At 36.2% G+C, this 27,150-nt stretch overlaps 3 protein-coding genes across 6 annotated transcripts in view; all 3 read left to right on the top strand.

Annotated features, from left to right (window-relative positions):
* Positions 1 to 438: 438 nt before the first annotated feature.
* LOC107859369 lies at positions 439 to 4,431 on the top strand. Of its 3 annotated transcripts, XR_007052352.1 has the most exons (4): positions 461 to 619; positions 712 to 869; positions 2,840 to 3,099; positions 3,357 to 4,431. XR_007052352.1 is itself a non-coding variant. In XM_016704353.2 (3 exons), the coding sequence occupies exons 1-3, from the start codon at positions 551 to 553 to the stop codon at positions 2,934 to 2,936; spliced, it is 324 nt and encodes a 107-aa protein (XP_016559839.1). In that variant the 5' UTR covers positions 439 to 550; the 3' UTR covers positions 2,937 to 3,339. The 3 variants fall into 3 exon arrangements, 2 of the variants coding, with proteins under 2 accessions (XP_016559839.1, XP_016559841.1); XM_016704353.2 differs by lacking the exon at positions 3,357 to 4,431 and having other exon boundaries at positions 439 to 619; positions 2,840 to 3,339; XM_016704355.2 differs by lacking the exon at positions 3,357 to 4,431 and having other exon boundaries at positions 456 to 619; positions 712 to 779; positions 2,840 to 3,339.
* Positions 4,432 to 7,649: 3,218 nt separating this feature from the next.
* Positions 7,650 to 8,228, top strand: LOC107858165. The gene has a single exon (XM_016702875.1). The coding sequence runs from the start codon at positions 7,650 to 7,652 to the stop codon at positions 8,226 to 8,228; it is 579 nt and encodes a 192-aa protein (XP_016558361.1).
* Positions 8,229 to 13,389: 5,161 nt separating this feature from the next.
* LOC107859368 overlaps positions 13,390 to 27,150 on the top strand; it is a 20,755-nt gene continuing 6,994 nt past the window's right edge. The window contains exons 1-7 of one of the 2 annotated variants that reach the window (XM_047406921.1): positions 13,390 to 14,155; positions 14,352 to 14,449; positions 16,409 to 16,521; positions 16,610 to 16,637; positions 16,719 to 17,001; positions 17,446 to 17,494; positions 17,579 to 17,681. In XM_047406921.1, coding sequence (XP_047262877.1) covers positions 13,824 to 14,155; positions 14,352 to 14,449; positions 16,409 to 16,521; positions 16,610 to 16,637; positions 16,719 to 17,001; positions 17,446 to 17,494; positions 17,579 to 17,681 — 1,006 coding nt within the window. In that variant the 5' untranslated portion in view covers positions 13,390 to 13,823. Of the gene's footprint in view, positions 14,156 to 14,351; positions 14,450 to 16,408; positions 16,522 to 16,609; positions 17,002 to 17,445; positions 17,495 to 17,578; positions 17,682 to 27,150 lie in introns of both variants that reach the window. The other variant, XM_016704352.2, reaches the window with a different exon arrangement.

Below are 27,150 nucleotides of genomic sequence, written 5' to 3'. Positions count from 1 at the left end.
CAAAATGAAAAAAAATATATCAGGAACTAATTATATATTTTTATTTGTTGGATGTATCAGAATCTAATTATATACTCCCTCCGTCCCAAATTGAGATGACACATTAATTAATAAAAATCATTAATAACATAGCTAGTTTACCATAGTGTCCCTATTAAATGATATTTACATTTTAATTTGAAGAAAAAATAATTGATGCAAAGGGTAAATATAAAATTTTTTTTGTCTCTTCTTGATTAATGCAAAAAGACAAGTAAAATGAGAAATTAAATTAAAAAGTTTGGGATGGAGGAAGTATATTGAAAGATTCAAAATTGAGATTTTTAGTAATTATATAAAATATCAAAGTTTTTGGTAATTAAATTTTAAATTGTCTGAGAATTATGTTATTCGCCCAAAATATAATTGGACGGGGCCAAAGTTAGTTTGGGCCGAGAAGTAACTGATCCAATTCACTGTATATTCCCAAATCTTCCTCATTAATTTCTTCTCTTTTTTTTTTGGAGGTTAAAAATCAAATTCAGATCTCATCACTAACAAATCACAAAAAATGGAGTCGAAAGAAGAATTATCATCAGCAAAAGCAGTTCTTGTTGGAGCTTTAGCTCCAGGAGTCAACGTATGTACAATTTTCCCCTTCAATATTCATAATAATTCTACTTTAATATTTATTGATTCTAAGTAGTTTTTTTTTTTTGTCGTTGGGTTCAGGCTCCTACTTGGAATACGTTGAAGATTGCATTTTTAATGCTGGTTGTGTGTCTGATTGTTATGTTGGGGTTGGCTTTCTCTTCAAGTGACTTGTCTTTGACTCTCCATGTTGCTTTCCTCTTTTTAATTACTGCAACCCTCTTCGTGCTTCTTACCAGGTGTTTTAATTACTCCTTCGATATCGTAGATTTGACTTGTATTAGTTCTTTTGCTTCCATGTGAATGTACTTCGAAGCTGTTAAAGTGAGCTTGTATAATTGGATTAATGGATTTTGGTTAAATAAGTAAAGAATCGTTACTTTCCTAGGTGAGTTGACTGGATAACCGTAGAGCCCAGAGTAAGTGGTGAACTGTATAATTCCAGGATCACATGAGTCAGTTGACAACAACAACAACATACACAGTGTAGTCTCGCAAAGTGGGGTCCGGGGAGGGTATAGTGTATGTAGACCTTGCCTTACCTCAAAGGCAGAGAGGATTTTTCCAATAGACCCTCAACTTAAGAAAAAAAAAAATAGCCCAAAGCAGCCACGAAAAAGAAGAAATGGAAGTACACGAAAATAATACTCACCTCCGTTTCAAAAAGAATGACCTACCTTTCTTTTTAATCCGTTTTAAAAAGAACGATCCTTTCCCTTTTGACAACACTTTAATTCCAACTTTCCACGCGGCATGTTTAATACCACAAGATTAAAAGGTATTTTGGTAACATTTGACATGACTTTAATTTAGGACCACAAGATTCAAAAGTTTTCTTTAGTTTTTTAAACTTCGTGCCAAGTCTAAACAAATCATTCTTTTTCAAACGGAGGGAGTAAATAGTAACAGAAACAATAGATAGATGATACGATAGCATATGACTAGTTGACACATTTGTTACATTATTAATTTGGAAAAATAAGTTGATTTCTAGGAAAAAGAAGGGTTTTGTGGACTCATTAGCACTAGTGGATGGAATGATCTGTCTTAAGGTGTTTCATCCCCCTGTGTATCATCTTCTTCTACTAGATGCAGCGAGAAAAACTGGAAAGCTCAAGAGTTCGTTTACTCTAGACAAACTAAACATTAGTCAGCTGACACGGTCTTGTTGCCACTTGGCAGTTCATTAGATTGTTCGTTAATGCGTGTTGGACCTCCTTGTTGCCTAGTGCAGTAGTAAAAAAGTTAAAGACTGAAAAAAATTCTCACTTGATATTCTTTTGTAGAAACTTCAATATTCTGTAATTGTTATTATCAATATTGAAATCTAAGACTCCTTTGAATTTGATCAATCATTTGGTGAATGGTTAGAAGGGTTTACTTTGTTGAGATATTGGACATGAATTTAATATGTTGATTGAGTATGGCATAAGAAAGCATTCTGATAGTTGTGAATGAAAGTAAAGGAAAAGCATTTTAAGATATAGATAGAATACTCGTTCGACTTACAACTCCTAGTTTACTTTTCCAGGTTAGTAGCTGATCAAGTAGCTATATTACATTCTTCCATCATGTAGTTTGTTGAATCCAAATAATTTCATGCTCTCATGACTTGTCAAAGAAAATTTTTGTGAAGCTTATGCTAGCTTTACAATCTTTTTGTATGCCAGCATAGCAATCACAAAGCATGTATAGAATGGTATTTTGCTTCATCCAGTACCGGAGCTAATTCTGGCCCCTCGGGGCTTTGGTCTAGTGGTAAGACCACAACATGTAACATGTGACTTAGACGCACATCACGAGTTTGAATGCTGCAATAGAAAAGAGCCTGGTATTTAAGTTGAGAAGGGTAGGGGCCATCGTCTATCGAGTTTTGAACCATGCCACAAGCTCGTAGGAGTTTATCGATTATCAATATCAAATTATGGAACTTAATTGGTCAATTTTTTTTTTCATAAGTAACTTGTAGAGTCACTGCAGAAAACTGTTTATCATTATGTTATAGTTTTGTGTATGAATCAGCTTTCAAATTTTCATGGTAGTTTGGAGTTAGAAAAAAAACTCTGTCTCTCTCTTCCTCCCATTTCCCACTGGTGCCGTTCAACATAACATCCCGCTTTTTGCATTATTGCTCAATTCAAGTTTTGCTTAATCCTATGAACTATTATATTCATCAATCACATGAAAATATCTTTTGTTTGTTCTCTAGGTTTCTTGCTGAGACTGGGTTTGTTTCCGTTGAACATCAAATGGAGGAATTAGGTTTAGCACCCAAAGATGAAGATACAAGCAAGAAGACCAGTTGAAGCTTTTTAAAATCAGACATATCATTACATAATGGCTTTTCCCTTAAGATTACATTTTACACGGTACATCATGATGATTGAAAGCTGAATCTTGAGCTATTTTGTTGGAAAAGCAAAAGAAGGGGTGACGTAGATCCTTTGCTCAATCTTTGCCATCCTCAAGGTCTTGTAAAATGCTCCTGAACTGTACTGCTCTTTCAATGTTCCTTCGGTTCTTTCTCCTCCGACTTCCCTTTTTTCTGCTTAATGAAGCAGAAACACGAACAACAAGGGAGCTGTAACAAGAATTTCATTTTTCTCTTCTTTAGTCTTCACAAATGTTAATGAAATCGTTATGTATATACAGGGGGTTTATACCCTTCCATCTGCATTCTTTATTTTATTTATTTGCCCTGTGATTCTATTCCCTATTCCCTACAGATAAGAAGATGCCTTTCTTGGAAGCCATAAGCTAACCAAGTTGATGTATGCCTGAGGAAAAGTGGTTCCTTTTGCTTTCCTGTTTTTGAAGGTAAGATTTCTTAATGCTAACCAAAACTTATTTTTAAACAATGCAGAAAGCTCCACTTTCCTCCTCCTACTTAGTTACTCTCCTGCTCCAATTTGTTTTTTAATTTGTGTCACCTGAAAAAAGTTCCATTTCCCATAAGGTAGGCACATTAACGAATGCAAATGAATCCTTTGGGCCTCTACACTAGTCATGATGTACATGGTTACTTTCCTCATTAATTAGTCCTCCACTTTGAACTAAATCAGTTAAAAATCTTTTTTCAAAATGTTACCAGTATCTGTCATGCATTTAAATTTTGTCACTTCGCTGTGGCTTTTTTTCTGCTGCTGCTTTCTTTTTCTCCGAAGTTCCAGAATCAACTCCTCAAAAAAAAAAAATAAAAAAAAATCTCTTCTTATGATTCTTCCAACGACTATATTTAAATTTTGATCACGTTGCTCAATGGAAAAAAAAAAAAAATCCCTTATAAAAGCGTGTTTATGGAAAAGCAAATTGAAGACCAATGTTTAGAAAAAATCAAGCGGATATTCGAAACTCATGCCCAACTATTTTAGGTTCACGGTGGTAGGCCAACTAACACGGTTACCGCCCCTTACAAAAAAGTTTTTTCAAAGGTAAAATGCGTTAGATCAAAAAGTTCTCCATTTCAAGGGCTCAAATTCGAGGTCTAATTAAGGGTGAATGGATCCCAACCTCGTGACTTCTATGGAAATGCTTGCTTAAATGCATATTATGGCCCCTATGAAAAATTTTAAACAAAAATTACGCTTGCCTTCCCGTTTCTGTTCCAAGCAACCTTCAACCAACGTCCTACAAAGAAATAATCAAAGATGATTCCGATTCAAACTTTTGAACTTATACTCTAAATTCAGACATAAAAGATTTTAGTCTTTAGAAAATAAATTTTCCAGATTTAGAAATATAAATATACTTTCCAAATCAAATATGCGTTGGAAAAATAGAAAGAATAAATTAATAAATAAAGTAAAATAAATCGTGCAGCGTGATTGATTTTTTTTAAAGTCCGTTTGGGATTGCTGTTATAAAACTGCTTATTTGAGAAACACTTTTATAAAATGGGTTTTCAAAAAAGTGTTTTTTTAAAAAAATAATTTATGTTTGGTAAATTCATTCGAAAAATGCTTTTGCTAATCAAATTGTGTTTGGATAATTTTTTTTGAGAAGTACTTTTTTGAGACAAATGACCAAAAGCGACATCTATCAATAAACTTTTATTAATAAAATCAAATTATAGAGAAAAATTATTTTAAATATCTATTATAATATTTTTAATTAATTTTTTTAATTTAATTTAAAAGTACGCACTCTAAAAATTTCAATGAATATTTATATCCATAAATACATTAAAAAATTAAATGGTGATATATTACTTAAAGAATTAAAATATTACTTAAAACATCAAACAAAAATGAATACAGAAGTTATTTCATAAATTAAATCACTATAATAAACAAATTAACGACAAAAATAATTACACCTTCATACATCACAAAAATTCTCAACAATTTCATCCCTAATTTTATTACGCAATGTCTCCATACTTGTAGAACATTTGTCTTGTATTTCTGAAGGTATACCAAAAGGCTGGTCTGCTTCTTCGATCTCTGTGATGATACCTTCGTTAGCATAATAATTAAAGTATTTTTTAATATATTTTTACGATATCAAAATTTACTACGAATAAGCAGTCATCATATTGATATATATATACACACTATATTTTAATAAATATGTCACTTTTCATGAATTATTTATTTAAAATTAAATATTTGAGAAAAAATTTATATGTGATATCAAAATACAATCTTGTAACGTGATTCATCTGTCAATTGTTATCATTAATGATAATAAAATAATTTATATATTCTTTAGTCATCATCATCAATGATATTTTCAAATTTATTTAAAGAAAATAGGTGAAAATAAAATAATAATATATAAATCATAAATAATTATGACGTAAATATAAAATATAAATTTTTAAAAATCAAACATTAATTTTATATATATATATATATATTTGTGTGTGTGATAGGGATATTTTTTAATTTTCTGCTTCTGCTTCTGGCAGAAAAACTGCTTGCTTATTTTTAAAAGCACTTTTACAAGTTTACCAAACACTTTTAAAAAAAAAGTATTTTTTTCTCAAAATAATTGCTTATTTTGTGAAATAAACAATCCCAAACAGGCTATTAGTTTCCTGTAAATTGACCATTTCATTGAGACGGACTAGGAAGTAAACACTTTGAGTAATTCCTATTATTTTTTTTTACAGAAAAGGCTCAAAAATATTCCTGAACTATCCGAAATAGCTTAAAAATGCCCTTCGTTAGATTTTTTGCTCAAAAATACCCCTCCGTTAAATATTTGGCTCAAAAATACCCCTCCCTCTAACGGAATTCGAAAAAGGATCAAAAATACCCCTGAACTATTTGAAATGGATCAAAAATACCTCTCTGTTAAATATTTGGTTCAAAAATACCCCTCCCTTAACGAAATTAAATTGTTTCGATTATTTCGCTAATTTATATAAAGTTCATCATTTAATTTATATTTCGTTAATTTCTTTAAGTGAAAATTTATATTTCGATAACTTCGTTAATTTATATTTCATTAATTTCTTTAAAGATTAAAAAGATGTAAAGTGAAAATACCTTTTTAGAATAAATGTATGTTTATTTTCCAAATCAAATTCAACCAATTTATATTATAATTCAAATACTTTTTTTCATTATCTTATTTTTAAAATTAAAAAAATACTTTTATGTAAAAAATTAAAGTATTAGGGTTAAAAAGTTAAAGTTAGGATTTAATTCAATCGAAATAATTTAATTTCGTTAAGGGGAGGGATATTTTGAGCCAAATATTTAATAGAGGGGTATTTTTGACCCATTTCAGATAGTTCAGGGGTATTTTTGATCCTTTTCCGAATTCCGTTAGAGGGAGGGGTATTTTTGAGCCAAAAATCTAACGAGGGGTATTTTTGAAATAGTTCAAAGTATTTTTGACCCTTTTCCGTTTTTTTTATATATAAAAATCACAGTACATACTAGATATTGGTTTTTACTTTCTAATGAAGCTTTGACTCATGTTTATTATTGTGCCATGGTAGTCTAATAATTTTCTTCCTGGTAGTAAAAAGGAAGAAAACAGTTTGCTCTTTAAAAAGAAAATATGCACGTCATAAAATCATTAGAACTACTTTACAATTAGTAATAGCGGTTGTCTTACAGACCTTACTTTGACTTGAGAATCCATTGACATAAGACTGTTTTAAGACCAATACTTTATACAGATTTACCTATTTATTATTACTCCCTCCGTTTTAATTTATTTGTGTTACTTTCCTTCTTAGTCCATTTAAAAAAATGTTTCTTTCCTTCTTCGACAACTCTTTAATTTCAACTTTCCGCATGGTATGTTTAAGACCACAAGGTTAAATGATATTTTAATATATTTTAAGTATAGTTTGGTTTAAGACTACTTGATTTAAAAGTTTTCAGTATTTTTTTAAATTCAGTTTCAAGTCAAAATTAGACAAACAAACTAAACGGAGGGAGTAATTGAAGAAAGTCCCCCTAAGGTAATTTCTTATCTAAATACTTCAACAACAACATATACCCAATGTTGTCCCATTAAGTGGGGTTCGAGGAGGTTAGAGCGTACACAAACCTTACCTCTATTGCAAAGGTAGAGAGACTGTTACTGATAGTTATCTAAATGCTTTATTTGATTTTATTTTTCGGCTAGTTTATCGATCAATAAAGTAGGAACAAAGACGATAAAGATTATTTGAAATCCATAATAGAAGTAAAAAATTAAAGTAATTTCTTTTCATTTGTCTAAAGCTTTGATGGGCAAGAGTCATCACGTACTTTAACTTATAGGAGGATGCATTGTGTTAGAATAGTCGAGGAAGGTGCAAGTTAGTCATGCACCACCATTACTCAAGATAAAAGTTGTCCTTTAGTTGGAGAAAGGTTAAAGAGGTAAAAAGAAAATCAAGTCCTACAGTTAGCTTTTAGTAGATTAATATTTGTCCAAATTCACGTACCATGTGTTTAGACAGTTAGACTTAGATAAGTGACATAATGAATAAATTCGGGTTTTGCCTACTTTTTAAAGCTCAGAGAGGATTAAGACAAGGTGACCTCCTATCCCCTTTCCTATTTATTTTGGCAATGGTGTGTTTGAACAATACGGTGAAAAATGCTAAGCAAATAGGCTGGTTCAGTGGTTTTGAAATGGATAGAAGGGCAAACAACAACACGGAAATAACACACCTACAGTATGTCGATGACACATTGATATTTCGTGATGCCAGTGCTGACCAATTGAAGTATCTGAGGGTGATTCTTGAACTATTTGAAAGCGTGTCAGGGCTTCACATTAACTGGAGAAAGAGTTCTATATACCCTATAAATAATGTTACCAATGTAGAGTTCCTAGCATCAATTCTGGAAGGTAAAGTGGGAGTTTTGCCTACTGTTTATTTAGGCATGCCTTTAGGGGCAAAATCAAAGTCCATGGAAATTTGGAATGATGTTATAGAAAAGTGTGAGGAGAAACTGTCTAGATGGAAGTCTCAATACTTGTCACTGGGAGGAAGAGTCACACTCATCAACTCAGTGTTAGATGCCCTACCTTCCTACATGATGACCCTCTTCCCTATACCAATTAGTGTTATGAAAAAACTTGACAACATCAGGAAAAATCCTTTTTGTGGCAAGGGAACAAAGAAAATAAAGGTTTTCATCTAGTCAAATGGAAGGCTATAATTGTAAGCAGAAAGAAGGGAGTTCTGTCTGTCTGGGAATCAGGGACTTGAAAATGCAAAGCAGGACTTTAAAACTTAAATGGCTTTGGAGATGCACAAAGGAATACCAAATGCTATGGAGAAGAGCCATCAATGCTAAATATGAGGAGGAGGACAGGTGGATGACTAAGGAGATAAACACTCCTTATGGAGTAAGTCTATGGAGGTCCATCAGAGCCCTATGGCCTTTACTGAAAACCAAGGGTTCCATAAAAATTGCAGATGGGAACAAAATTAACTTCTGCGCAGATGTTTGGTTAGGTACCGAGAGCTTAAAAGAGAAGTTTTCAGATATCTATAACATGGTGCTTTACCAACATAGAACAGTGGCTGAGCAGCAGTCAAATGAGGGTTGGGATATCACTTTTAGAAGAATGCCAAATGATTGGGAAGTGAGTAGGTTGACCTCTTTTTTCACCTTCCTGGAGACTTGGAAAGGCTTACAAGTGGGAGTTGACAAACTATGGTGGAATAGTCACAACAGCGGGAACTACAGGGTGAACATAGCCTACAAAGAACTGAATATTAGCAGCCACCAATTTGAAGATTGGCCCTGGAAATATATTTGGAAGCCAAAGACCCCTTTAAAGGTCTCTTGTTTTATATGACTCTTGACTAGAGAAGCTGTCCTTACTCAAGACAACTTGATGTAAAGAGGAATAATAATGTGCACCACATGTTGTCTATGTGGAGAACATCTGAGACAATTAAACATTTGTTTCTCCATTGCAAAGTGACAAGTCAAGTAAGGAGGATCTTTTTGGCACTCAGAGGGATCACCCGGACAATGCTAAGAAACATTGCAACAACCTTGGCAAGCTGGGGAGAAGTAGGGAAGGAGATTAGAGACTGAAAAAGACGGAGCATTATACCAGCATACATATGGTGGACAATTTGGAAAGAAAGGAACTCTAGGTGCTTTGAGAATAGGAGCAGTATAGTTCATTAGATTAAAATGAATTGTATTCTACTTTTTTGTTTTTGGTGTAGATTATCCTACTCAGTAGAAACTGTAGAAATTCTGGATATACTAGACTCCACTTAGTTGTGTAGAATAACTGCAGGTTCTGTGAGTTTTTTTTGCTGTAAATAGTAACCAATGCCCCCAAAATTCTGTGTATTTGTGAATCTTTAAGTGAAATATACAAGTTACCAGTTTCAAAAAAAAAATCTAGGTTGATCCATACAAAAATTTCTTGAGATGCAACCAATTAGGTTAATTCTTAACTTTACCACAACAAAATACCCGGTGAAATCCCAAAGTGGGATCTGGGAAGGGTAAAGTTTACGCAGAGTCCCAGACCTTACCATTACCTCGTGAAGATAAAGAGGTTGTTTTCGAAAGACCTTCGCTTAAGTGCGGCAGATTCAAGTATAAAGAAGGAAACAATGAAGAAAATATAGTAACTAACAAGGAAACAGTGCAGTGCCTACAAGAAAGGAACAAAAACAACAACAAAATAGTGCAATAAGTGAAACATGATAAACAAAAGTAGACGGCAAATATAAAAAACAAGAACTATAATAATATGGCTAGTACAACTACAAATGCTGACCAACCTAAGCCCTCAAAAAGTAAGACAACACTCTAGTACTTGCTGACCTTTTATCCTAGTATGCCTCCTCCATGCCCTCCCCTTTAAGATCATGTCCCTGGTAATCTGAAGCTACACTATATCCTATGTAATTACCTCTTCACAATACTTCTTTGACCTTCATCTACCTCTCCTTGTACCTTCGATATCCAATGTATCGCACCTCCTCATTGGGGCGTCTACGCATCTCTTCTTCACATGTCAAACCATCTCAAACTCACTTCCCTCATCTTATCCACCACGGAGGCCACCCACATCTTATGCCAAATATGCTCGTTTCTAATCTTATCGCTCCTAGTATGTCCACACATCTATCTCATCATCCTCATCTTCGCAACATGCATCTTTGTGCATGAGAATTTTGACTTGCCAACTCTCTACCCCACATAGCAATGTCGGTATAATCACCTTTTTATAAAACTTACCTTTGAGTTACAGAGGTACCTTTTATCATACCAAACTTTGAAGGCTAGCCTCCACTTCATCCACGCCGCACCAATATGATGTGGATTATAGACCCAAGATACTTTTCTCTCTTGGGAGTAGTCTGTGTGTCTAGCTGCATTTCCATACCCACCTCATGTGTTGCATCACTGGATTTTCACTCCAAATACTTTGTTTGGTCCTGCTCATTGAACTTCAGATCTTGTCTGCACACCTCTAATTTAGCGTCGACTCCGTTGGGTGTCTCGTCAATCAGTGCTATGTCATCCGCAAATGTACCGTTAATTCATCCATCCCCAAGGAAAATAGGGACAGACTGAAGTGCTCCGAGTTTCCTCTCACCATTCTAGCCTGCATTTGAGCTCCTTTGTACATGTCTTTTATCGCCCTAATGTAAACCACTGGTACACCTCTAGCCTCTAGGCATCTCCAAAGAACTTCCCTCGAGGCTGGTCTTTTCAAGGTTAATGAACACCATATGTAAGTTCCTCATCTTTTCACGGTATTTTTCATCAGTCTCCTCTCAAGATGGATGGCTTCTAGATGATCGCCTCAGCATAAATCCAAACTGATTCTCAAAAATAGACACCCCTTCTCACCCTCATCTCCACCACTCTCTCCCAAACTTTCATTGTGTGGTTTAGCAACTGAATACCCCTGTAATTGTTACAATTTTGGATATCACTCTTGTTCTTGTACAACTGAACCATTGTACTCCACCTCCATTCTTCGGGCAATATAGCCGTCTTAAAAATTACATTGAACTAACTAGTTAACCACTCTAAACTTGCTCTATATGTGCTGTCCCAATACTACACTAGGATCTTATTTGGTCCGATCGCTTTTCCCGTGCTCGCCCTACTAATAGCGCACTTCAGCTCCTCAAAATCCAATGTCGCTTAAAGTTCTCTAACTCACCCATCACAATGTCTCTGTTCTCTCCTTTGTTCAATAGTTTGTGGAAGTATGTTTGCCATCTTTGTTTAATGAGGGTCTCTTCTACCAACACTTTACCTTCCTCATCTTTGATGCACTTACACTTAATCTAGGTTTAGGGCCTTCCCCTCTCTCGTGATCCTGTACAGTCTCTTATCTCCGCCTTTGTCCCCAGTTCACCGTTAACTTGGCCAAATTTCTTTATTTGTCCCCTTCGCTTCCTTGTCCTTACATTCCACCCACTTTGCATATGCAACCTTCTTTACTTCCACTTGCCTTGGACTTCTCCATTCCACCACCATTCCTCTCGGTGGCCACCAAGTTACCCCTCAACACCTCTAGTACCTCTCTAGTTGCTTCCCTAATCCAACTAGCTGTCTTATCCCACATACTAAAGCATAACAAGAAAAAGTTAAATAAGTAGAGATGATTTTTCTCCGACCCCATTGCATTGTTGAAAAAGTGGTATTGAGTTGGACGGGGTTTGGTCATCTTATGATCCACACTCAACCCAGATTGTCTCTCAAGTCAAATTGACCCGAACATATTTGGGACAAATTGGGTTATGACATGTACTTTTACTACTTGTCCGGCCTAGGGATGTGCATGCTTTGGCTAGTAACGAATTAACATGTGGAAATCAAATCTTTTTGCACTTCGGTCTTCATATTACATATTGTGTGTGGTATGCATTTAAAAGATAGGTATTCGGTGTGGCATTCAGTATTTATAGAGAAATATTGAAATAAAGAATACTAGTACTGAAATGCTTAATTACATATGAAATCCATACATTATATTACTATACAGCTAATAATTAATTAATTTGAATTTAAACTAATAAAAGACCTAAAATCATTCAGACTAAAAGCATCTAGCCTTTACTACTAAATATAAACACTCCCTAGTTGGGGCTATCTTTCGACACAACTTTAAATTACTGTTATAAATCTAAAAATCTGAAAAAACGAATATTGTTCATTAATCTTTCTTTAAAAAATATGCTGCTCCTTGATCTTTTGACTCTAGCTTACCAGTGTTGTTTGTCTTGGATAGTTGATGGTCCTTCTCAAGAATATCTTGTTAAATGTTCTGTTGTGTTTAGATAGATAGGCTTACTAACTTACCACTTAATACTTATGTCTAAGTTAATACATGCATAACTGGAGGTGTTGCTGTCTTGGGTTATTGTAATTTGACTAAATCATTCTGACAACTATTAAGTTATGTTATAAGCAATCAATTAGTAAATCCCATAAAGTTTAGTAGGCAATCCAATAGCTAAATTAAAAATGGTATCTAGTCAATATTAATTTAATTTCTTACCAAGACTATATCATCTTATCAAGTCTTTATTGTTGCATATTTTTTTTTTTGGGTAATAAGAGCTACATAATCTCAATGCTCCGAATTTTATGGAAATACTTCTCATTTTCTGGTAAATACTTTTTCCCCGAGATTAAGTAGTGGGATTAAATTTAAAAAAAGTTGTTTGACCTTAGCAAATGGTTAAAGCAAGAAGATCAAATCTTAATCTAAATTAGATCACATAAACTCAAGTATTTCAAATTTATGCAGTACCCTTACACTTATTTTAACTGATTAGTAACTCTTTTTTTTTTCTTTATTTTTTTAAATAATTGTTTTAATAATAAGTAGGCTAGTAGACTAAAAAAGATGGTATATACTCCATACAAGTTAAATACAATGATAATGTGAATATTTTTTTTATACTATTAACTTTTAATCCTAAATAAAATAAAAAGATGGGGTTGTTTCTTGTTGACATATAAATGAGTTTCAAGCGTCTTACAATGGAGTTCAGTGCAAAAAACTGCTTAGAAACATAAATGGTCTTTGTAGAAAATTAATGAGTAATTGTCTAATGGTAAAAAAGTCTATTAGATTAGCTCAAATTTATGAAGGTTCACTAAATATAATCATCACCTCTTTTGGTTCGATGCTTTGTATGTTAAGTATAGTAATAAAAATTCTTATCTGTTTGTCACCTTAAAAAACTCAAACTTGTACAAACAATTCATTTCATTTTTTTTTTTTGCTTCCTTCCTAGAATTGGCTTCCATATTGACTTTTGCTTTTTTATGCATTCACACCTCTTTACTTATTTGTATGTCTATGAGAAAAGGTAAAATATCTAAGGATAATAAAATCTCAGCGATTGCATGGGTTGGTTAACAAAAATTAAAGCAGTTAATGGTTAAAAATGAGAGAAAATAAAATGAAAAGGCATAACACGCTTTCTTTCTCTTCTTTTCCACCTTAAATCCAATATATATGCTCCCTCCGTCCCATTTTATGTGATATAGTTTGACTGAGCACAAAGTTTGAGAAATAAGGGAAGACTTTGCAATGTTCCAAAACTACCTTGAAGATAAAAGAAGTTTTACATAGAAGAGTGCACGTTTGTAAACTTGTTACCAAATAAGTGGTATCCAACAAGGATAAAATGTTGATAGTGTCATTAAATATTTGTCAAATATGGAGATATGTCCTTCCTTTAGGGACTGACTAGAAACAAAAATGTGTCACATAAATTCGGACAGATGGTGTATATAATATATTTTCTTTTCTTATTTTCTTTCACTTTTGCATGGTACACTGACACTTACTATACTTCCTTCCCTTACAAAGTTTTCATCTCTTTTTGCCACCGCCTCATTCTCAATTCTCTTCTCTCATTCTCTCGATTCAATTCTCCTTATACATCTCTCTCTCTCTATCTGCATTTTTTTTTGTGTAATCTGAGTGGGATTTTTGTTTATCAAGACTCTTTCTTCATCTTTTCGGTTGTTCTTACTCAAATCTTTCCCTTTCTTTTGTTGTTAATTAAGGCCTTTCTTTTGTTGATCATGGCTAGCTTAGAGGCTCAACACGTGTAGGTTTTGCATGTTAGATTGCTAGTTCTTTTATAGTAAAATCTACTATCGGTATTATTTTCTACTTACATTTTTAATGATTTATGCTTTTGATGATTTGTGATTTTCTACTTTTCGATTTGGTTGTATGTGATTTTTCCTTTTGTTTGATTGTTTTTAATCATGCTTTCCCCTAATTTGTTTGTGCTTTTACAGTCTTGACCTTGTTGTTCGTGATTACATATATAAAAGAGGTTTCCATTGGATTGGTGACGCATTCTCCAACGAAATTCGTATTAATCAAAATCTTGTTGGTAAGTAGCTTCTTTTAATGAATTTTATTTTTGTTTAATCGGATGCTAAAAAATGATCTCTAATGAATTAACATGTGTGTTTTAGTAATGTCGTTAATCCATAGGGGTGACATTCAGAATTGCAACAACTATAGGGATATCAAGTTGTTAAGCCACACTATGAAGCTTTAAGAGAGCTGGTGGAGTTGAGGTTGAGGAGGATCATGACTATTTTCAAGAATCAGTTCAGATTCATGTTACGCGATCAACTACAGAAGCCATTCATTTAGTAAGGCGACTGGTGGAGCATTATGGATCGAGGAAGGACTTACATATGCTGTTCATCGACCTAGAAAAGGCTTATGATAGAGTTCCCAATGCAGGTGCTTGGAGGCTTAAGGTATATCGGTGGCGTACACTAGGTCAATTAAGGACATGTACGATGGAGTCAAGACTTAAGTAAGAACTGCGTGAGGATACTAAGAGTACTTTCCCAGATTGATGGGGTTGCACCAGGGTCTACCTTTAGCCCGCTTTTATTTTCCTTGGTTATGGATGTTTTGATGCGGCAAATTCAAGGGGAGGTGCCATGGTGTATGTTATTTGCGGATGACGTGGTTTTGATTGACGAGACTCGTGAATGAGTTAATGATAAGTTGGAAATTTGGAGGCAGACCCTAGAGTCTAAAGGGTTTAGATTGAGTAGGACCAAGACTGAATATTTGAAGTACAAGTTCAGCGAGGTGACACAAGAGACTGGAGAGGAGGTGAAGCTTAATGCTTAGTCCATTCGAAAGAGTAGTTTCAAATATCTTGGTTCTATTATCCATGGAAATGGAGAGATCGATGAGGATGTCATTCACCGTATTGGTGCAGGGTGGAGGTGAAGCTTAATGCTCACTTCTGAAGTCTTGTATAATAAGACGGTGCCTGGTAAACTTAAAAGTCAAGTTCTATAGAGTAATGGTCAAACCCGATATATTGTATGGAGTTGGAGTGTTGACCAGTAAAGAATTCTCACATTCAGAGGATGAAAATGGCGGAGATGAAGATGCTACGATAGACGTGGGTTGACTAGGAGAGATAGGATTAAAAATGACTATATTCGAGATAAGGTGGAAGTTACTTTGGTGGAAGACAAGATGCGGGAAGTGAGATTGAGATGGTCAGGCATGTGATGAGGAGATGCACGAATGCACCAGTGTGGAAGTGTGAGAAGTTAGTTATGGTTGGATTAAGGAGAGGCAGATTTAGACCGGAGAAATAATGGAGAAAGGTGATTAAATAGGATATAACGCAACTACAACTTATCGAGTACATGACCTTAGATAGGAAGGTGTGGCGAACGTGAATTAGGGTAGAAGGCTAGTAGGTCGGAGTGCGTTCAAGCTAGTAGGTAAAGTGTTGTCCTTATTAGTAGTCGTAGTGTTTTGCTTGTAGTTTCTTGTTCTTGGAGTCTTATTGATATATGTCCTTTCTGGTAGATCGCTTGCAGTATTGTTTTGTGGTAGTATTGTTTTGTTACTAGATGTTGTATTACTCCTTATTGTCTTTTGTATCCCTTTTTTATATTTTTTACTACACTGTATTTTGTCTTTGAGCCGAGGGTCTATCAAAACAGCTTCTCTACCTCACCTTTGAGGTAGTGTTATAGACTGTGTACACTCTAATCTCTCCGGACCCTATTGCGTGGGAATACATTGAGTATGTTATTGTTGTTTTTAGTAATGGTTGTTGTTTAACTGAAAGGATCGTAAAGTTCTTATGCTTAATTAGTTTGATAATTCATATATATTACCATATGGTGGATTGCTGATCATGTTGTTCTTGAAATTCTTTTTAACAAGTTGAGGTAATTCTTTTTGATTGATGCAGTACACTGTAATTACCTGATGTAAACTGTTCTTTACTATCTTAGTGAAGTGATAATGTGATATTAAGCTTTGGAGTAATGTATATCGATTTTGTGGTTCTTTTCAGCTTTTAATTCTCCCCATGAAGCATTTCTGCAAGCTTGGTGGGAAAAATTTTATGAGGCATACAACTCTAGGTTCCTTGGAGTTCCTATATTTGCTGTTGAATCGTTTCCTAAGGTGTTACCCATGGACCTTTTTATGCCTTGTTCATGTTCAAATGGTATGAAATAATTGCTAAGTAAATGATTGGTTGATAAATTCTCAGGTCGCACAAATAGTGGAACATGTTGTGGGTAATTATGGTCCCACAAATCAATACTATGCTTCCGATCTTACAGGAGCAAACATCTCTAATGTAATGCCTGTGATGCCAGAATCCAACGGTCCTGATCTTATGGAAGATAAGATTTCAGCTTTAATGACATCTTTGGATGCCGGTTACGTGTTACCGGATTTATCTCCTCAAAGAGACATGACATCAGGCTTACACTTTCCCGTGATGAGTGTTATGGAAGATAAGATTTCAGCTTTAATGACATCTTTGGATGCCGGTTACGTGTTACCGGATTTATCTCCTCAAAGAGACATGACATCAGGCTTACACTTTCCCGTGATGAGTGAAATGGATGGCATGCTTCCATGTGCAAGCAATTCTGGGTTAGCATATTATGTTTATTGTTAATCTGATCATTTTATCACATTTTAACGCAATGTTTGCTTAGTTACTTCAACGAGGATAAATGTTGAGCGTTTTACGTGATGTAGATTTTGCTCCTTAATTGGTGTGATGTCGTTGTCTTAAGCTTCTAAGGCAACAAAAGAAGATTGACCAAAATCACGTGCTTATTCTGTATGTGTTATGTTATTAATTATGACCGTCTCATATATGAAATGTCAAGAGTTTCTTGTAAAACTTGGCTTTTCAAGGAATGTTCATTAGTCTAGTAACTAGAACCAACTGCCTGGCTTGTAATATGAGGTAGATTTTTCACATTAACTTGATTGTCCAAGCATGTTTTGTTTATGAAACCATTACTTCGGTTGTGGAGTTTGGGTATCAGAATCTTCTAATTCTGTATGTTGTATGTTCATGTCCTTAAGATATCAAATGCAGCAAATGCCAACTGTTCCTCCGGAGTGGAATGCAAGAGTATGTTTACATGTTCCCACACATTTGCAAGCTTTTTAATAAATAATTAGTTGAAAATAATTGACAAGTTTTTATTCTTTCCAGGTTGACATACCTGGCGCAAACTTGGGAGGACCTATGCTATTGGAACCGACTATGCATGCCGCTGCCAACCACTTGCCTGCTTTACCTGAACTATCTGATGCGGGTTTGTTTGTAATTTAGCTTTAAATATTTTGCATGTATTTTATATATGTGTTTGTCCTTTGCATTGATAATATTGGATGTTTGAACATTAGGATCTTTAGCATAAACAATCCATTAGAAGGATAAATGCGCATATATTGAAGAGGACTAGCTCACTTTTAATGTATAGCAAATTAAAAGATGCATTGTTCAATGATGCACATGTAATCAGATTAAGACTCTTCCATTTTTGCTGATACATGGAAATGTTGATTAAGTTTTGCTGCTACTTGTTAGTTATCGGTCCTACTGGACCAATTAAACTTTCCTCTGTTCTAGTAGGAAACTAATAGCAGATGCTCTGCAGCCCTTGCTATCAGGCTCTTCAACCAAATGCTTCTGAATGTATCGAACTCTCTATCCAACTAAAGATGTTGATATTTTGAGAAAGCTGTTAGTTACTATATTTAGGAAAGGAAGTCGTGCAAAGGGAGAGGGTCACCTATTATTCTTAATGATGAAGATGCGTGAATAATCTGTTCTTGATAATATAGTGAGCCTTTGATGCTCTTGTAATACCAGCTTTCTTCGTGAGTACCCCCTGAGCGTATTGTGTTGAATAACTTCTGATACAAACATTTCAAAAGATGTTAAAGGAGTATTCAATAATCATGATTGCTTTCTCCCAAATTATTAAACGTTTGTTGCTATTTTCATTTTCTGGATCAAATAGAGATTTGGGAGAAAAAGCTTGTCTTTTGATAAGGAGGAGAAGAATCTCTCCCAGAAGTTGTTATTGCTTTTGCTATTGGTGGAAAAAGACACAATACTAGTACAGTGCACCGGGCAAAGCATTCCACGACAATTTAGATGTGGTCTTGTGTATCTAGTTTTTACCCGTAAAGTACCGGTGCATTGGTGAATTCATACATCAGGAGCATGGAGCTTACGTTTGAGGCGATAGAGTTACGTCTTGAATGAATGAATGATGCATGCTTGAAACTAAAGTGCTGATGGTGATATTATTGCAACAATACTACTGGTCCTTGTTGTGTTGTACAATAAATTAAATTGAACTCTTGAAGCATTCATAATCGATTATGAAGGTAAATCCACAAAGGGACGTAGAAGAGTCTCACGTTGTGAAATGGTCCAGATCAGGTGATAAAGATTCTATTAGAAGGTATGTAAGATTGCTTGATAGAAAAGATGAAGCCGGTGAAGTGCATGATCAGTCTCTTAGTTAAACTTCTAAGGGCTAAGATTCCCCACGGTCATATTATGATAATTGACCATTTTGGCTTGAAGTAACCTTTAACCGACAGGATAAGTTCATTCGGGGAAGTAATTTGTCTTTTGATCTTTTTGAACTAGCCTTGTCCTGGAGCAGAATGCATATGATTGAGGTAGTTTCTGTAATTCAAGATTCAGTTGAAAGGAAAACATGAGTAATGATTTTTCAAGGGATAGGGAATACCTTGTGTGCCTGTTGGATATCTTAAGGTGGTTAGGAGGAATGAGACTTATAAGAGAAAGAGTGTTCTCTAAGATGGTAAGGGGGAAAAATATCACAATTCGGTAGTGCCTGAGAGTAAAAAGCAGGTGAAACTTTTTACCATCTTTCCTCCTCCTCTTTCTTATTAAACCTTTCTTTCTACATGGACAAAAGGATTTATTTTAGGTTAGGGGGGAAATCCTACGACCTGACTGAAACCTGTTCAGTCTCGGAGATTTGGTATGAATGGGTGGAAAGTGCAAGGATGTATATGAGGAGAATGAAGCTCAGTAGGGGTGCACTTATGTGGCTATGCAATAGACTTAAAGAAGCGTCAGTCATTAAAAGGAAGTCATTTAAGACCTGGAAGTGCAAAGATGTTTCCATCAGCATTTATTGTTCCTTAAAGTTCAATAAATTCGGTAGGTTTATCTCTGTTATTTCAGTTAACGGTAACGCCAGAACTGTGATCATACTACCAGAAAACACTTTTAATGAAGGTTGGGGGGACTTGTCTCAAAAATCGAAGAGTTCATTGATCAGAAGTCAGGCATGCCAGTTTCAAATACAGAGCACAGGAGTTCCTTTTCTTTGGAACTCAGGGGAGAAGATAGTTACAAACAAGTAATACAACGACAAAAATGGAGAACTGAAAATAGAAGTACAACATCATCGACATTTGCTGGTAGCGACAAAGGTCCACTGGGTAGATGTCTCGTGGGCAGATTCCCAGATTGCGACGAGATACCCACCAGAAACGAAGTTAGAAGATGGGCTCAACAGACATGGATGGGCATTCACAACCTTCAGATTTATGACATGAACGGAATTCAATTTCTTTTTGAGTTCCAGTCAAGACGGGATGCAGAACGCATACTCATGGGTGATTGGAGACGGAAAAATTATCCGCTACATCTTGAATGGTGGTCGCCAACAGTGGGAGCTTTTCCATCAAACACCAATTTCGAGTGGTTTTGGGTCCGCGTTCTAGGACTTCCTCTCCAGCTCTGGAACGATAAAGTGATGACGCAAATTGGAGACCTATGCGGCGGATGGTTGGAGACGGAGGAAGAGACGCAACTGAAAAACCACCTGAGATGGGCGCGAATCCGAGTGAAAGGGCCAAGAGAAAAGATACCTTCCTCCGTCGAGATTAGCGACGACGAATTCATATTCTCCTTACCGACTTGGGTGGAAGCCCCGGCGAATTACCGGAAGAAGACAGATGAGGAAATCGGGGCCCAAGATGTCAGTAGTAGGTATGGAAAAGAAAAGGCTATTGAAAACCCTAGACTGCAGATGATTGAGACAGATGAGAGACTTGGGAAAAACAATTCAAAAAATTCAAATGTTTATTCAGAGTCTCTTAACAAAAACCCGTGTACTTCGATTAGTAGAAGTCAAGTGGTCAATGCAGGACAAGTGATTTCACACGTGGAGGAGGTGGACCCAAAAGAAGAGGGATTTAAAGAAGTACAGTGGATCTGTGGGAATTGTTTTGGGCTGCCTAAAGCCCAACAACTTGAGATGCCTTTTCTCATTTCTAAAGCCCAACAACTTGACAGCTCTATTTTTATTAAAGGCAAAACCCCTGACCCCTCCATTAATTTTCCTCGTTTAAACTAGGAAGAGTTATGCTTCTCCCCAACCCTTTTCACTGAAGATCTGCAGAAAATTATGATAATAGAGATTAAAAAAAGCACAGGCGAACTAGAATTTCAGCAAAGTGATAATGAAAGTCAACATGCAAAATAATGAAATAAGAGAAGACAATTCCCTTTCTACCCCCGGGGAAGATGGTATTGAGGTCAGTGAAGAGAATGGAGCAGATTGTGGGGAGATGTCTAATGGGCACATTACATCCTATGAAGAGCCAATGCCTATACAGATGAAAGAACCATTGACGGAGAAAAAAATTGAAGACAAGGCTACCATTTGGGTGCAATCCAATGTCCTAAAATTCAGCAGGAAGTTTGGAGCAGCTTTCAAAGGATGTGATAGAATAGCCTTTGAGCTATTCATGAAGATAGACCAAAAGAGAGGGTATGCAGACCAAATGAAGGACGCTAACTAGAAAAGCAATAATCAGAAAAACATCCCAAAGGAGCTGAAGAACTTAGAGTTCAACATGAACTTCAAAGACGGGAAACCTTGAGGTAGAGGGAGAACAACACCTTTGAGGATCAAATGAATATCAAGATCATATCTTGGAATGTGAGGGGTTTGAACGGGGGAATAAAAGGAGTTTGGTCAGAGGTCTCACTAAGCAATGAGGGGCTGATGTATATGTTTTTCTTGAGACAAAACTGTCTGGGGGGATACAGTGTTACTCAAAGAAGTTTGGCATAATAGGTGGATGGGGGAATTTCATTTAGATGCTGTGGGAAGAGGTGGAGGAATTTTTGTGATGTGGGATAAGAGATATTGGAGGGGGGAGTTGATTGGGTCTGGGAGGCAGATGCTTACTTGTAAATTAGTAGGTACAGAACTTAATATTTCTTGGTTTATAAGTGCAGTTTATGCTGATTGCAATAGAGTGACCAGACGGGAATTGTGGGAGGAGTTAGCAACTATAAAAAACTCTTTTGAAGGGCCTTGGGTGGTGTGTGGTGATTTCAATGTCACAAGGTATCCTAGTGAGAGGACTGATAATCATAGTTTAACTGGGGCAATGACAGAGTTCACTGATTGGATCAATGAGATGGAACTTATTGATCCTCCTTTATTTGGAGGATCCTACACATGGAGGACGGGGGAAAATCACACAACATCATCTAGAATAGACAGATTCCTTTATTCTAATCATTAGGAGGAGATGTTCTCACAGATCAGACAAAATGTTCTCCCAAGAGTAGGATCAGATCACAACCCCTTAGTCCTGAATTGTGGAGAACTAAACTGCAGGAAGAGCTATTTTAAGTTTGAGCAATGGTGGATAGGGGTTGCAGGTTTCAGAGAAAAAGTCACAGAATGGTGGGCTTCATTTTCAGTTAGTGGTTCAGCTTCCTTTATGCTAGCCACAAAATTGAAAATGCTTAAAGGGAAATTAAAGGAGTGGGGGCTAGAAAACAGAGGTAACTGGAAACTTAAGAAGCAAGGTATTCTGACTCAAATAACAAACCTTGAAGAAATTCAGGAACAAAGAACTTTGACTGATAGTGAGATGTTTCATAAAGTTCACCTCTCAAATCAGTATGTTGAAACCTCGAGAAACGAGGAAATAGCATGGAGGCAAAGATCCAAAGTGCAATGGCTTAAGCAAGGAGATAAGAACACCAAGTATTTTCACAGAATTGCCACAGCTCACAGGAGGTTCAATTTGATTGAAAAAATAGAAGTAGAAGGGGAGACTATTACTGAAAATTGTAAGCTTCTATCAGAAGTTATACAAGGAAACAGAAAATTGGAGGCCAGACTTCAATCTGCAGGGGTTTGAAGAAATAAATGCGGAGGAGAAAGAGTGGCTGCAACGACAATTTGAGGAAGATGAGGTCTTGGAAGCTCTCAAGTTGTGTGCCAGTGACAAGGCTCCAGGCCCGGATGATTTCCCTATGAGTTTTTATCAGAGCTTCTGGGAGACCATCAACGTAGATATCATGAACACTATGAAACAGTTCCATGACAATCAAGTTTTTGAGAAGAGCCTCAATGCAACTTATGTAGCTCTAAGCCCTTAAAAGGTAGGAGCTGTTGAATTAAGGGACTTTAGACCTATAAGTTTGATAGGTGGAGTTTATAAGATAATTGCTAAACTACTGGCAGAAAGGTTGAAAAGGGTGATAGACAAGCTGGTCAACAAACATCAAATGGCCTTCATTAAAGGCAGACAGATCATTGATGCAGTTTTAATAGCAAGTGAATGTGTTGACACCAGGCTCAAAAGGGGGGACCCAGGTATTATGTGCAAACTAGGCATAGAGAAGGCATACGGCCATGTGAATTGGGGTTTCCTGATCAAAATGCTAAAACAGATGGGTTTTGGAGAGAAATGGCTCAAGTGGATTGAGTTTTGCATTAAAACTGTTAGGTTCTCCATTCTTGTAAATGGAGAACCTGCTAGTTTTTTTCCATCAGAAAGAGGACTCAGGCAGGGAGATCCTCTTTCTCCTTTCCTTTTCATTCTTGCCATGGAGGGTTACAACAGCATAATGAGAGTGGCTATTAGAAACCAGTGGATAAGAGGTTTCAAGGTGGGAAATTTTGCATGGGAAGAGATGTAGATTTGTCATCTACTCTATGCAGATGACACAGTCATTTTCTGTGAAGCCAAGGCAGACCAAATTGCCTTCATGAGAATGTCACTAGTGGTTTTTGAAGCAGTTTCTGGTTTGACAGTAAATTGGAGAAAGAGCAGCTTTTTTTCTATAAATGAAGTTCCTCAATTGCAAAGTCTGGCAAATATTTTAGGGTGTAAAATGGAGCAGCTTCCCACCACCTACTTAGGAATGCCTTTGGGGCACAAACACAAGGAGCTAGAAATATGGGATGGCATCATTGAGAAAACTGAAAAAAAAATTGGCTAATTGGAAAGCTCAGTACATTTCTTTAGGGGGGAGAGTGACCCTGATAAATTCAGTACTAGACTCACTGCCTACTTATGTAATGTCTTTATTTCCCATCCTAGCTAAGGTTGAAGATAGACTTGACAAGCTGAGAAGAGATTTTTTGTGGTTGGGCAACAAAGAAGGAAAGGGCCTGCACTTAGTCAAATGGCAGAATGTACAGTTACACAAGTAGTCTGGTGGCCTTGGTTTCAGAAATTTGAGGTTACAAAACAAAAGTCTTCTTTCAAAATGGTTATGGAGGTTCACTACCGAGACACACGCTTTGTGGAGGGAGGTGATAGTATGTAAATATGGTTTGGAAGGGAATTGGTGCTCCAACTCAGTGAACAACACCTACGGTGTCTCAGTGTGGAGAACAATTAGGAATTTATGGCCTGACCTGTCCAGAAACATTGCTTACAAGGTGGGATCTGGCACTAAAACCTTGTTTTGGAGGGAGAATTGGATCGGAAATGTGACATTGATGGAAATGTTTCCAGATCTTTTCTCTTTGAGCACTAACAGAGAAGAGACAGTGGCTAAAGTTAGGTCACAGCAGGGATGAAACATTGCTTTCAGAAGATTCCTTAATGATTGGGAGATTGAGAAAGTTGCTGAGCTACTTAAAGTCTTGAATGGATGCACAGGGTTATCAGAAGAGGAAGACTCTATCAAATGGAGGCACAATATAGATGGGATGCTCTCAGTTAATAGATTATACACCAGGGAAGTGAAGGAGCTACAAGGTTGCAGGATAAGGCCCTGGAAGAAGATCTGGAAGACCAAGATACCAACCAAGATAAAGTGTTTCTCTTGGTTGGTGGCCAGGAGGGCTTGTTCTACGCATGAGAGATTGAAAAAGAAAGGATTCCAGATTGTATCTTGGTGTTCTCTTTGTAATGAAATAGAGGAGACTAACAGCCACCTGTTTCTACATTGCAAAGTGACAACAAAATTGTGGAACCTATTTCTAGGTGCTACACAGACAGAATGGATCATGCCAGAACATACATCAGACCTCCTGAGTTGCTGGATCAGAAGAGGAGGGAGCAAAACTCAAAAGAAGTGGTGGAACATAATACCATCATGCATTTGGTAGTCTATTTGGAAGGAAAGAAACAACAGGTGCTTCGAAAACAAGGCTAATCCAATTGAGAAAGTCAAATGGTTATGTATTTCTACCTTTTATTTCTGGTGTAAAGAAGAAGGATTAGAAGAAGATGCACAAATTAGAGAATTTATAGAAACCTGTAATCTATTTTATTTTCTGGGTTTTTGCTGTGAAACAATTTTTTGGAGGTCTCCAGCATAATCCTCAATGCTGATGAATACAACATTACCTTTATAAAAAAAAAAATATCACAATTCAGTTTCCCTTGAATTCTCATAAATGTTACCAAGTCTTCTCTGTTTTAAGCTCAGAAAACACAGGTCAAACTCCATACAGAAGTTTTTACGTAGATACCTGCTCTATTGTCACTTAACTGCCTGTTAGTCAGTGGTAAAAAAACCAGCCAGACGTTATCAGCAAAGAGAGAAGGGAAGGATCCACCTAAGTGGGAAGCTTGACCTTTTAAGGTCCTTTGCGCAGTCTCATGATATCTCATAGATCAGCAAGAATGCCTTAAGAGCTGCCAAACACTTCTCAACTCTTTTTTTAATAACCGTGTTGTCTGGGCCAGTTTGTGCATTCCTTGATTAATTCCACGGTGGACCTACTACCTCCCGAGATTTCTCAACTTGGGACTTGACTTTTATGTCGTTAAGTTAGAAAGGATACAAATGGAAACTCCTGTCACAAAATCCGTCCTCCATATCTTATCATGTAGCTAATCTCTCTTCCAAACAAGCTCAGCTCAGCTTGAAGCCATCATAAAGTGTGTTAAAGCCATTGTCCTTAACTCTAACCAAGTGCTATATTTTTCTTAAAGTACTTTCCAGTCAGGATAAGTTTTTTCAAGTTTAGTCATCTTTGAGTGGTCAATAATCATTTAATCGAGGTCCTTTTGATTCCAGCAAGGTCCAATTAGAAGCTCAAAGTACTTCTACGACTCTATATTTGTTGGTGTGGAGATATACATTAATGTCCAGTTAGGGATTCTCTCTTTCCCTTTAACCATTTTGAAAAGTGTGAAAAATTAATGGAGTATACGAATAGTCCCTTGATTATAAATGATTTATAATGGGAATCAGCTAAAGCATACCCGAACTAAGTCTTTTTGTGGACAAAGGAGTTATGGCTTAGGTTAGCTCTGATTTCTTCACAGTCATACATATTATAGAACTATTATAAAGTGAAGTATATTAAATAGCTAATTTTAGGTTGATTCGAAAGGTGTCGTGCTGTAACTATTTTAATGTAAAAGTTCAAGGAACGTGGTGTTGTTTCAGGATGATAATTGGGTAAGTCGTTGCTTAGAATGATAGATTGGTGAGCCATGCTACTTTGATATGAATATTATCTGGACTATATGCGGTAAGAGCTCAATCGTTTCCTATTTATTCTTTAACCAGTCTGAGTTTCCAAATTGAGTTTCTTAACCTTGATCACACAATTGGTTTTACAAACATTGGCCCAATACGCTGAATCTAATATGATGTTCACTATGGTTCTTTAAACGATGAATCTAGTATGATGTTCACTATGGTTCTTTAAACGATGAATCTGGTATGATGCTCACTATGGTTCTTTAAACAAGTGCTTCTATGGCACATGTGCGGCACCTTCTTGATTCAAGATGGCAGAAGAGGGTGGGTGATACCAAACTCCCCAAGAACACAACAACACAAACACCAAAATCAGTCCACTAGTTCAAGAACTATGGACCCTTTTAATGACCTCTCTCGGATTCACAAGAAGAACAAGAAGGGAAGTGATATCAAGAGTAAAACACACTAAAACAGCAACAACACTTGATGAACAAGATGCAATAACAACAACACACGGTTACAAGATAAGAACACAAACGGATTACACTAGATATAGACAAACGTTTACAAGAAAGTAAAGATAGATAGACAAAGGGATGGTATAATATTAACAGCCCAAAAGCTTATTCTACTTTTGGACCTTTAATATCACACACAACCTAAACCTATCTCTTACGTGACCTCAAGGAAACCGGAAGTCCCAAGTAATCTCCGTTTCTTAGCAAATGATCAACACAAGGATTCTACCTTGTCCAAGGATTCCACCTTGCTAAAGACTCTTAAAGAGGCTACAAAATATATTCTCCAAAAATCTCCCAAAAATGACCTAATGAGGTTCTATTTATACCTAGGTTAACTTATTACAAATGACTAAAAAACCCTTGCAAAGGGCGGATGAACAGTGAACAGTTTTGGAGCTTGTGGGACTTGTTCTCTACACTTCAAAGCTTGTTCCTTGGATGGGCAGCCCCCGAGCTCGAGTCTTGACGCATTGAACCCCGATCATGATTGTACCCGTATCA

This window comes from Capsicum annuum, chromosome 2, assembly GCF_002878395.1.
Source record: "Capsicum annuum cultivar UCD-10X-F1 chromosome 2, UCD10Xv1.1, whole genome shotgun sequence".
NCBI lineage: Eukaryota > Viridiplantae > Streptophyta > Magnoliopsida > Solanales > Solanaceae > Capsicum > Capsicum annuum.
This window is presented reverse-complemented; position numbering and strand designations above follow the sequence as displayed.